The sequence below is a fragment of the Tympanuchus pallidicinctus genome, unplaced genomic scaffold (assembly GCF_026119805.1).
Source record: "Tympanuchus pallidicinctus isolate F22 unplaced genomic scaffold, pur_lepc_1.0 scaffold15, whole genome shotgun sequence".
NCBI classification, from domain to species: domain Eukaryota; kingdom Metazoa; phylum Chordata; class Aves; order Galliformes; family Phasianidae; genus Tympanuchus; species Tympanuchus pallidicinctus.
In genome coordinates, this window is record NW_026294669.1 from 1,232,010 (window position 1) to 1,244,344 (window position 12,335).

Sequence of the window (12,335 nt, forward strand, 5' to 3'; positions counted from 1 at the left end):
TAACACTTGCAAGTTGTTAAGCAATGTCACTAACCAGCACAGCACAGCTCACTGTTACAGCACCCAGCTTTTGTACTTGTCACTTGTATGCTTCAAGATGCAACAGACATCAGAGGGAGACTTCTGACAGCTGTGTTCAGTCTGTGAACTGTCACCACTTACACTGTGCACCTACTGCAAAGTTGTCTTCATGAATCATTTACAGAGCAATAATTACAACGAAAAAGGCAGGGGAAGCTTACCTCTTACTTCTATGTACGTTCTACACAAGCAGGATCTTTCCTCTCTAATAATAAGAATGACTTCAAATACTAGATTACCAAATAATAATTATTTTTTTCTCTTCTATGTACCAGACATTTAATATTGCTTTCACTGAAAAAAAAAAGTAACGTACAAGGCTCAGGCTTCAATATGGTAAAAGGTCAGACACTAAGATATCTGCAATTGTGAAACCAGCGAAATAAAACAGAGTACTTCAGATCTTGGTATTGTCTGTTTGAATTGGAAAAATAATTTAGGAAGCACAGAGAAAGATATGAGAAAGATAATTAAAAAAATAATCACAAATCTGCAGCCGTGAGAGATGGCTCAGACTTGGCACTCACCCCTCAGAGCAGGCAGCAGGGACCTCTCCTTCTTGTCATCGCATTTATTGCATTCACTGAAGTACAGAAGTAAGAAGACGTCCACAAGCACCCACATGAGAGAAGTGGCCAGCACCACCTTGCAGTAAACAAATCTCCTCATTGCTTTGCTTCCTTTCCAGCTAAAGTGCTAAAGAAAGAACGCTGCTGCTGAGATGTACCAAACTCCCAGAGCTAAAATCCAACATGGAAGCAAAGGCACGCATCCCACTGTGACTAAAAGAAGAAAAGGGCTCAATTAGCTAACAAATACAGTCTGAATTGAAAAAAGTAAATATCTCAACACTGTACTTCCACATGAAGTATGCAGGCACTTTTCATTTTTCAGCCCAAGCCCTTTCCACCCTCGTCCATGAATACCAACTATTTAAATTTACAGATTTCATAGGTAGTCTCCATAGTGCTTTTATTTAGAAGCACACCATGTATACCTCAATCATCTTAATGATATTCTAATACAATGTAATATAACCATATAATATAACCAATTCTAACCCATACTGCAACCAGTTCTTGCTGGAGTACTGTAGAAAAAACATATGGGAACTTCTTTGAACATTAGACATTAACACAAAGAAGTTTTCTTTTGCCCCAAATAATGTGTTTACAGTGCAGCCTTAAATATGTCCTGCAAGGACTAGAAGCAATTTGGGTTTTTTTGTTTTTGTTTTTGTTTTTTTTTTTTTTTTAATTAATCCTGAAGGAAAAAAATTGAGTACTGCCATAGCAGCATCAAAGACGCCTGCAAAAGACACTGCAGTTACCCACACACCTCTTTAGGCTCTTCCCTGCAACACTATGTTTGAATCATAGAATCACCAAGATTGGAAGAGACCCACAGGATCACCCAGCCCAACGATCCACTGATCATCAACAGCTCTCACTAACACTTATTTAAGTTCTTTGCTATGAGAGCAGTGAGGTGCTGGAACAGCTGCCCAGAGAGGCTGTGATGCCCCGTCCATCCCTGGAGGTGTTCAAGGCCAGGTTGGATGGGGCCCTGGGCAGCCTGGGCTGCTATGAAATGGGGAGGTTGGTGGCCATGCGTGTGGCAGGGGGTTGGAGCTTCGTGATCCTTCATGATCCCTTCCAACCCAACCATCCTGTGATATATCTGATCTAAACCTCCCCTATCTCAGCACACAGCTGCACCTCAGCAGCCTTCTGAAAAATCCACTTTAAAAGTGCTTGCAGCCATGGCTCTTCCATCCCAGCCCCCAGCCGAGCTTCGCGCCAGCAGCCAACACCTCCAGGACCTGTCAGGTCCTAGGTGCAAACAGTCACACCTTCATCCCCCTCCATTTCTTTCATACAAAGGGCTAAAATTGGTAATAATTGCAGGGTTTGATTCCATTCACAGCAAAATGATGATGCAAAAAGGAGTGTCAAGAAATTGAGCAGAACCAAAGCCAGATTGATGCAACGGTGTGTGTGGTTTATCCATAGGTCTGAAATCACCAGTGTGCAGAAATGCAAATGCAGCTGTGCTTGGCTCCTAATGCATGCATCCCTTCCAGCCCCCACAGCTCTGGGACTGTCTGCTCAGTCAGATGACCACACGTGGACACCTCACTCGTACCTTCATACGCTGTGTTCCACGCCAGCGCTGGGAGCTGTGCTTCAGCCACGTCCCCACGCACAGCCTTGGAGCTGAACCACGGGATAGCAGCCCCAGCACCTGCAGAACAAAACACAGGACAAGCCTTACTGCTCCACTGCCTTTCCTAGCATGGGAACAAGAAACCCACAGAGTATTTACTTCCTGGCTGAGCTGGCTGTGGGGTGGATGGAAAGGAATCAGTGCTGCCTGCTGCTGTCTCTGAGCAGCCTCCAGCTCCTAGGGGTGCCCTAAATGTGCTGGAGCACAGTAGGAAGGGAAAGGGGACACAGCCAAAGGACTTTCAGGATTGGAAATGGACGATCTTGGAAGTTTCTTCCAACCCAAGACATTGTGAGATTCTCAGAAAGAACATTCTCATAGATTGTGTCCGCATTTTAACCCACTCATCTTAGTTCCAGCACATTTTATAAAGAAACTTCTGTTTAAGTTTCACTTCATTTGAACAAATGAGACGGAGGAGACAGAACAATTTAAATAAGCTTTTTAGAAATCTGCTTGAAGTGCTATTTTACTACGTAATAATCAATAAAGCTGTTCATCTGCCACGTAAACACAGCCAGCAGCTCCTTTTCTCATCACAGCAACACAGGGCCGGTTAATTTAAAACTGTATGGGCTTTGGAACACTTGCTTCCAGTTAGCACAATTTATTTTCATGCTAGTCAACAGGAACGGTTAGTGATAGGAAGAAAATTACAAAGGAAAAAAAAAAAAAAAAACCAACAGAAAAATGACATAGATCTTTATTAGGGAAAAAAACAGAAAAACATGCAGAGGCCTTCACCCCCACACAGCCCGTCACCACAACAGCTGTAATTGGCTTCTGTAGCCTTGAGTAGCACAGTTATTTGTTCAGCACCAGCTGACACAAAAGCACGTCCTCCCCGAGCACTTCAACATACAGAGGAATTCTTTTCTTCATCAATTCTTGCTTTAATACAACCCAGTGAAAGTCAGCACTGTAGCAGTCGGAGGGATGAGTGGAAAAATCTCCTATTCCCAAACCTGTGCAGTTTCTAAATCAACTGTGCAGGAACCATCGCCTCTGTAGCACTGTGGCCAGGAGCTATGCAGTTTGCAGGGGTTAAAATAGAGACAGCCAGACAAGCAATTATGAAGTCAATGGCAATTATAGTTTGGCTTTTTGCTTTTTTAATAATTAACATTTCAATTAAATACTCATCTCACTACTTAAAAAAAAAAATAATAATAATAATAATCAGACCTGCTTTAGCACTTGAAGCCCAGCTAATGCTGGGCCACCGAATTCCTATGCAGCAATATACACCAGGTGCCAAGTGCCCTGGCCCCAAGCTCTCCCCATTACTCTGGCCCTAAATTGCTTTGATTTGGGATTTTACTAAAATCTGGGGTACCAAGGCTTCAGGGGAGGAAAGGGAAGAGAAATATGCCAGGTCTCCCAGCTACCACCGCAAAGAACAAAGCTAATCTGAAACAGCAACAAAGCAGGGAAATCCCTGCCCCAAAACACTGCAGTTTGGCAGCGCTGGAAGCAATAAAGGCAGGGTTTTATAATAGGAAACAGGATGCAGATTTAGAATTCAGCTGCATTGCCAGGCTTTCCTAAAACTGCCACAGCAAAACGCAGCGCTAAGAGGATCTTACAGTGGTTATAAATTCAAGCTCTGTACAATTGGCAGGATTAAAAGCTCACATCACCTTTATCGGGTACTGAAACAGTCCCCTGCAGAGCTTGCTTCCACCCAGCATTGGGGACATGAAGCACATGCTCAGCATTGCTCCCTGCAACCCCCTTCATTTCCTCAGGGACTCAACACCGTGGCATTCACCACTATTCTGTCCAGTTGCCTAAAAAGCTTTTAATTTAATTTCATGCCACCTCTATGAGATTACAAACCAAAAGAATCACCCCTGCGTTGAAAATAATGGCAGAATCAATTGGGGCCAGGGCTCTAAGGAGCATCCAGCACCGGCTGTGCTCCCTGGTTATATCACAGCCCCACCAGTGCACTGATCCCACCACAAACCACAGACCTCAAGCCAGCATCTTCCTGCCAGTGCTGTTAGCAACACACCTGTTGATTATCCCAAGCTGGGCTCCTCCCTGAAGCAACCATCCATTTCACAGCCCAGCGCTTTCCCCTCACTGCTTTTTGCTCTCACCCTTTGTCAGCGTGGCTCAGCTGTGGATGCAAGATAGCAATGTCAGCAACAAGGGAGTGAGGGCAAGAGGAAGGTACAGCAGCAGCACCTGAGGGACTGCAAGCAAAAACTGCGTGCAGAAAAATGTATGGAGCTTTGTCTCTGCATATTTCCAAATGGCCAGTGTCTGCAATCTGTGAGCACGCCCTTCAATGGCCCCTTAATCTACTGCCACTCTTAGAACTGAGTATATATTAAGCTTCCTAAGCCTTGGGCAAGACTCAAACTCAGTACAGAAGATCCTCCAAAGAAAATCGGAAGCACCACCCAGTGCCTACTAAGCACCTTCACTGATTTAATAGGAAAAGCACCATGAGAGTCCTAGGGCGCACCTGCATGCTAGGTGTACTCCTAGAACTGGGGCCACATCTTCCAAAGCAATGTGAGGACACCCTGACCTCTGCCTGGGCCCCAGCTGCATGCAGCCACAACCAGCCTACAGCCAATGGGGTGCCAACACTCACCAACACATCTGCACTGACATCTAGGTGCTTAGATGAGAAGGGATGCAAACTGAAGATCAGCACTGTATGGAAAGTTTTGAAGAGCTAATTGCTCATAGAATGGAGTGTAAAATAGAGGTGAACACCATTGTGGCCAAGTGGATGCTGTTCTTAGCAGTGGCAGTGACAGCTTAATGGAGTGCCCAAATCCTTGTATAAAGCTACACGTTTCCACAGAGACTATTCTCCAACAGCATCATACAACAAGAAGAACAACTCCTGTTCTCCTCCTACACTCCTCTGAACTATGAACACTGAGGGAAAAGCATGCTGTCAGGAGCTGGGGGGCAGAAAACTGCTTCCACTGACCTTCAGAGCTACGTTTCAATTATCACATGCAGATTGCAGATAACAGGTGCTTTAGGAAGATGAGTAAGTGGATGGAATTGCATTACTGTTATGACTCCAGAGGTAATTTCCTGCCTTTTCATTATTCAACCGAGATATGCTGCCTTCTCTAGTGACTCTATCACACGGGCTATGCTTTTGAGGCATGCAACTTCACCACCTCAGTCAGGTCTGCAACTCACCCTGCTTGACATCTCTGTATTTTCACAAGCCATCTCCATGCACAGCCTTCAGCTCTCCTCTTGAATCCCAGCAAATTCAGGCTAAAGGCTAAGAACTAGAAACCTCAGGATGGCCACAGATACCATGATGATACTGACCACAGGAGTAGGGTATGTGAGAAAACCACCTCATTTACAACATTTAAGCACCACTAAGAGAAAGGTTTGGTGTTATTGTTTTTGCCAATCTCTGCTGCAGAACCAGAATGCAACAAGGGCAGCACTGCACCGAATGGCAGCTGGCCAGCAGGAAGGGACAGAGTACATAAACACAACTGCACCCACGTGTGCCAGGGCCAGCACATCACAAAATGAGACCTGACAAACCAAAGCCCACTGCCTATGTTTTGGTGCAATATGTGCTACCCTGCGTTATAAATAAAAGCCCATTACAGTTGCTTCCAGACAAATAATCATTAAAAAGCTGAGGAAGCAAACTTGCTTAAAAAACTACTAAGGACTGCAATCCTATTTTCTGTGACATGCTAAATATGTTTAAAACACATTTTGCCTTCCAAGAGTTAACACTCATTTAACCAAACCTAAATATATACTATTATCTCCAAAAAAAAAAGAAGCATGAATCATCACCCAATACCATGAGCAGTTTATTAATGAATGTACAGTTACCTGAAGAACTCAGAATGCTCAGACTGGCAATCTCAGAGATTAATAAAGGAAGCTTTCACTTTCAATAAGAAAATCAGGTGTATCAGGTTAGAGCTACCCATGCTTTGTGTCTTAAGACTGAGTTTCTCCCCCTCTTTCCTTTCCTGAAATAGACAACTTGACATTTAAAAGTCAACCTGTTCTTCATTTTAAAAAGTGGTTCCATGACTCCGAAATTAAAGTAGAAAAGGCTTATTAATTCACCTAATCAAACTTATTTGTTAGTCTATCCTCTATTTTCTGTTGCTTTGTTCAGACTGGAGGCAAGCAATATGCCTAGCACCAGCTTCTCCCAGAATCAATACCTCGATGCAATGAACCTCCCAGGTCCCCAACATCCAGACAAAAAAAGCTTTTTGTGCTCAGAGCAAACTCGCTGTACACCATTGAGCCTGCAAGAGATGGCACAATGGTAAAGGATTCCTTTGCCTTTAGTCCACACCTTCACATTCTCGCACCGAGACGTGCTGTTTCCACAGATCTGTTAGCACAAAGCACTAAAAGTGTAAACCCAGTGAAAATGCTGACCTCAAAGAAGACAGGCACCAACTCAGCCAGGTGGCGCCTCCCCAAACCTGCATCCTCCCCAGCAGGAAACAGGCAGGGATCCCCCTGCAAGCTGCTGGAGCCTCCCTGCAACTAATTAACAGAGAAACCTGACTGCATGTGCTCTGCTTTCAGATGGTGGGTGCTCTCCCACACAGAAATTAAGTAACAAGTACTTGAGTGGTACTGACAGATTGACAGATAGCACCCAGAACCAGTTTTCCAGCCCTTCAAACGCTGATGAAACGGTACAACAAGCCAGGCAACAGCCAGGGGAAAAGCTATGGGATGAGCACGTGGGGAATGGTACAACCCAAGCAGCACAGCCATGTACCAAAGGATTTCCTCTGGCAGCACCAGGCATCCCACAGAGACGTGGAACCGGCTGTCCAGCTGGGACAGCCTTCACCAATGTGCTCAACAGCAGCGTTCTTCTGACACCAAAACAAGAGCTGCTGAATGCCTGAACAAAATCAGTTTTCTACTAGGTGCTGTGCCCATGTGAAGCAGGGGAGCTCACTGCATGGAACAGCAGCAGCTGCATCACCTGGAAGCATGCAGTCTGCCCACCTAGCGAACTGAATGGCCTCTTCATTCATTTTCCTACATACCAAAGAAACCCATTTCCAGTGCTGAGAATCTGCAGAATTTCTCTCACTGCCAATCTCACAAAACAAGCCCTCAAAATGCAATGTTTGTGAATACTGAAAAGGCCATTGCTGACAGTCCAAATTTTAATTTCACATCATAGTTGCTAACTTAAAAGCGAATCACCAAGAGGGAGTAGAATAAACAGAAAGAAAAAATCAGTATATAATCTCAGTGTTTTTGAAGAAAACAGAAGAGCACACGCCTCACTACACCGAATAAAAAAAATCGTATACCATACTTTCCTGTGTTGATAAAAATGACTCCCCCATATTTTGAGTGCAAGCACTCCCTCAAATTCATCCACCAATGTCACACGTACAATAAAATAAGAAAATAGTATTAACAGAAAGTAAAACAAGCAAAAAAACCCCCAAACCACTAGCCATGGGCAATCAGATCTAGTACTTGACCTAGCAGTTGGCAGCCCTGCCTGCAGCAGGGGGGTTGGGTGACGATACTTGGGCTCCCTTCCAACCCAAGCCATTCTATACTAATAGCAGAGCAGGGCAGCATGGTCTGGTATTAAACAGGGAGGTTGGCGGCCCAGCCTGTGGCAGGGGGGTTGGAGCTGCATGATCCTTGGGGTCCCTTCCAACCCAACCATTCTGTGATATGATTCTATGAATTGTAGGCAGCTTCCAGCTTTCTAAGTTTCCTATTTCCAAGTGTTTCTGCTTTCCTTCTTTGGCCTTAATTTTCCCATCGTTGGACATAGGTAGCACTGTGCTGTACGCCGCCTTAACCCAAAGCAGCAGCACTTTGCATTATGAACAGAGCAGCACGCTCTGATTCTGCGAGCAATGCTCAAAACATAAAATGGTAGTAAGCTCTTGCTGTAGACGGTAAGGAATGATTTTACAGCTCACTAATCCTACAATAGGGTTCTCGGGGCACAGAGAGTGGGAACAGACATGCCACCTCTCCTCTTCCTAAACGCTTCGGGAGAATCAGACTTCTCTTGCAGGGGGAGGCAGGAGCTAACAGCACAGCCTGGAGCCACGCAGGGTTGCATTCACACAGACCTTCACTCGTGCCTGAGAGGCAAAGCTGGGCACAGTCCTTCCTTAACACTCACCTACAGGCAGAGGAGGCTGCCAGCCTGCTTCCCCCTGCCGTACCGGCACCAGCTCTCGCCGTAACGCACACTCATCCTCCGCAACCTGCGCACACCGAGCTCTCACACACCAACGCAGCCACAGGAAGACACGGCACAGATCCGGGTTCTTCGAGAACCGCTCCGGTGAAGAAATCACTCCTAAACCTCGCACGGCTGATCCCAGGGGAACCCAAACGCGTGCCACATTACACTCCTTGGTTTGCAGCAACAGGCCAAGCGAGAGCACCGCCCGGAAAGGGAGCAGCAGTTTGGGAGCTGAGCGCAGCCCCTGCGGCAGCCCTCACAGCTCCAGCAGCACGCACCGCACGGCCAACGGAGGGATTTACACAGCCTGCTTGCACAGCAGCCCGACACCTAAGGCCCATTCCCTCCCCACGAGGCATGGTGCCCAGCACCCAGCGGCAGAAGCCCTCCTGCTTTCTTCTGCATCATCCCGAGCGCGCCTTACCCATTCGCCTTTCCTCTCGCCGCTTCCAGAAGCGCCCAAATTCCTCAGCCCGCTCTCGCTCCACAGCGGAGAACTAAGCGGGGATACCCAACTCCGCGGTGCTCCGCAAAGCACAGAACCACAGCGCCGCGCGGGCAGGAAGGGACCTCCGGAGCCCCTTCAGCCCAAGCCCTGCAGCGGGACGCGGCTCACAGTAGGCGGCTCTCCGGCCGACGCCGCGCCCGGGGCGGCCATCCAGGAGGCGGCAGCGCGCCGCCCAAGCCGTCACCCCGCGCCCGCCGCACACGGCGCGCTCCCCGGGGACGCCCGCACGTCCTATTTCCGATAGCTAAGACAGTGTGGGCTCACGAGGGGGAAACCTGCGACGGGTTGAGCCGCGGTGTAGACCTACCTGGGTAAGCGCTGAGCCGGCGGCAGCTGCCACGCGCTGAAAGTTCTCAAACGCCCGACCCGGCTCCGGGCAGCGCGCACCCGCGGCGGAGCGCCTCACGCCTCTCAGCGCCGCCCCCCAGCACCGCCCCCGCCCGGGGCGCAGCGCGGCGCCGCCGCCCGCCTCCTCCTCATGGCCGCCGGGAACCGGACGGGGGATGCGGCTGCCGCTGCCCGGCGCTCGGCTCAGCCGCTCGGCGGCCGCCTTTCCTCCGCCGCGCCGCCCAATGGCTGCGGCGGCGCTCGGCTCCCGCGATACTTGCGGCCCGGCACGGCGGACCCGGCGAGCGGCGAGTCCGCGGAAGCGAGGGATGGGCGGGAGGGTGGGTGCGAGGCGGCGCTTCTTCGACAGCGGCGGGCGGGGTGGCGGGGAGCGGCTTCGGCCCGGCCCGCCCCGCAGTGCCGCCGCGCGTGCTGTGAGGGTCGGTTGTGAGCACTGCGCTGAGGGAAGAGTAGACGTGTCACGGTCGGAGAAGACCGCTAGGATCCCTGCTCCGCCATGCCCGCTGCCCGCGTCCCTCAGTGCCACATCCACGGCTCTGGGACACCCCCAGGGACGGTGACCCCCCGTTCCATAGGCAGCTGTGCCACTGCCTGGCTGCTCTTTGGAGAAAACACCTCCTCAGGGGTGCAAAGGCAGTTCAGTGCGTGTGATGTACAGCCTTTAAAGTATTAAATTATCCCCAATGCAGACTTAGTATGGATAAAGGAGAGAACTTAGCCTGGTGCGTAGAGCCCAGGACGTGAAATCCTTCATGTTGTGTTTCTCTCAGGCTGAACAAGTCAATTCCTCTGCATTGCAGCGCTCTTATCTCCAGCCTCACATGGGTGTTGTAAGCATTAATTGCTTTCTGTACAGTGTGTGGAGGTGCAGAAGTGCACGTTGCCTACAGAAGAGCCAAGTGGTCTCTGTTCACCTTTAATAACGACATTAGGTATTGGAGCTCTTGAAAGTTTACAAAGGTATTTCCCAAGTGGGTGCCCCATCCCTGCAGGCATTCAAGGCCAGGCTGGATGTGGCTCTGGGCAGCCTGGGCTGCTGGTTGGTGACCTGCACACAGCAGGGGGTTGGAACTGGATGAGCATTGTGGGCCTTTGCAACCCAGGCCATTCTATGGTTCTGTGATTCAAACTGTTACATGTAGCATCTATTTTTTGAAAGTCTATGAATTTCTTTCTTTTAGCAGCTGTTTCAATCTCTTTTAACTTTTAGTTTCAATACCAGCTTGAGCCACAGAGTTCCAAGAATAATTGTACCTTTTGTATGAAAGCAATTCAGCTTCACATTTGCTTTATGCTTGCCGCTTAGTATTCTTACTGGGGGAGCTTGCCATTCTGTCTTTTGGAAAACAGTGGACAAATGCCTCTGCAATCTCATACACTCCAATCTTTCCTCACCCTTACCAGGCAGAAGGGAAGCCCAGGTCTCATCAGTTTCCCATTATGCAGAAGCCATTCTGCATCTTCACTACTATTCATCTTCCCCTCTTTTCCTATATATATTTTTTTTCCCACCAGGACTTTTTCCCACCCAGAGAAAACAGAATTGCAGACCACCCCTTGCTGCCCAGAAGCATGAGCAGCACAGTCAGCAGCAGGCTGCCTTTCTGCCCTGCCTAAGTTCACATCCACTAAGCTTGGACAGGAACCGAATAGCACTGAAATACAACCGGTGTTTTTTCTTTACAAGTACTTTTAAATGTTCTGTTGTGCTATTTAAAATGTATATACATATCAGTGTGCCAAAAAACGTATTCCTAGCTCTACTGGAAAATCAACCGTGACCTTCCAACCAATCTGTCATGCCAGAAGGTAACCTTTTCTTCTTGGCAGATGAGGTTGGAGACAAATTTTATGTATATTTATCTCGTGGAGCAGATCCTTTGACTTGTGTATGGTCATATACAGAAAGGAAAACAAAGCTGAAGGAAGAGCCAATTCATTTCCATCTGAATTTCACATCGATAATTACACAAAATACAGTATTCTTTCCTAGCACCCAATAGAAATAAAATGGGCTGATAGATAACCGACTGACAGTTATTGCATGCATGCTGCCTTTCAGTGTAATCCATTTATTATTTTTAGCAAACAGCAGCCTATGCTCTTCTACTTACTCAATTTTATTGCTTTTTCTATATTATCTTCTCAAACGCAGGACCACAGGTAAACCAAAAGTAACTATTCATCAAACTCATGGAACTATCATTTGTAATATTAAAGCCATCACACTTATTGCACTGGTTAATCCCACACCGCCTCCGACAGTGGCTTCCTTTACAACTGCACTGCCTGGTTTTACCACTTGAAAACAAATTGGATAACCTCTGAGATAAATTTCCCTGCCTTATATGAGAAGGTTTAAATACCCTTGCATTTAAATGCTTGATGCCTCACACACAAATCTTAGAGCTTTTTTAAAGCGGGATATGGCACTGAGTCCTCTCATCTGATATAGCAAGTGTGTGTAATGATAAATTATGTACATTTGGCAGTGATTCTGTTGCTTTAGACTTCAGTTCCCTCAAGCCTCCTAGACACGTCATCTTTGTGCTTTCATTTCATTTCTTAATTTATATTTTTTTCCATCATAGTAACTGCCCTTGTCTTGCCTTCTCTATGTATAAAGGCTACTTCTGAGCGGTCATGCCCTTCTAGAATGGAAGGGAAGTGCATGAGAAGTTGCTACTGAGCACCCTGAGGTATTCACTCACCGAAATAGCCTGCCTTGGGGATGGCAAAGAGCATTCCTTCTCAGGGTTCCTCGAGTGCAGCAGCCTGCTGCTGTCTGGCTATATGTGTGCTGGAACTGGCACTCGGGTCTCTGAACCAGTTAGTGGTGATAAAAATAGCGTTCCCAATTTGTTCACACTTTGAAAATGAGAATGGTCTGAAGGACACGGGCACTTCTGGATGCAGAGCATTTGTGAGGCAAGAAAATTCAAATGTGGT

General features: G+C 47.5%; 1 protein-coding gene across 4 annotated transcripts in view; it reads right to left on the reverse strand.

The window, feature by feature from the left end:
- The window catches only part of GALNT13 (polypeptide N-acetylgalactosaminyltransferase 13), an 85,404-nt gene extending 75,788 nt beyond the window's left edge, over positions 1-9,616 (reverse strand). Inside the window, exons 1-3 of one of the 4 annotated variants that reach the window (XR_008204711.1) lie at positions 9,346-9,616; positions 2,227-2,325; positions 609-857 (exon numbers count right to left, since the gene is read on the reverse strand). Coding sequence is in view for 3 of the 4 variants with exons in the window: in XM_052675227.1 (XP_052531187.1) it covers positions 609-750 (142 nt within the window). In the remaining variant the exon portion in view is untranslated. The remainder of the gene's footprint in view (positions 1-608; positions 858-2,226; positions 2,326-9,345) is intronic. The other 3 variants (XM_052675227.1, XM_052675225.1, XM_052675226.1) reach the window with 3 other exon arrangements.
- Positions 9,617-12,335: the final 2,719 nt, after the last annotated feature.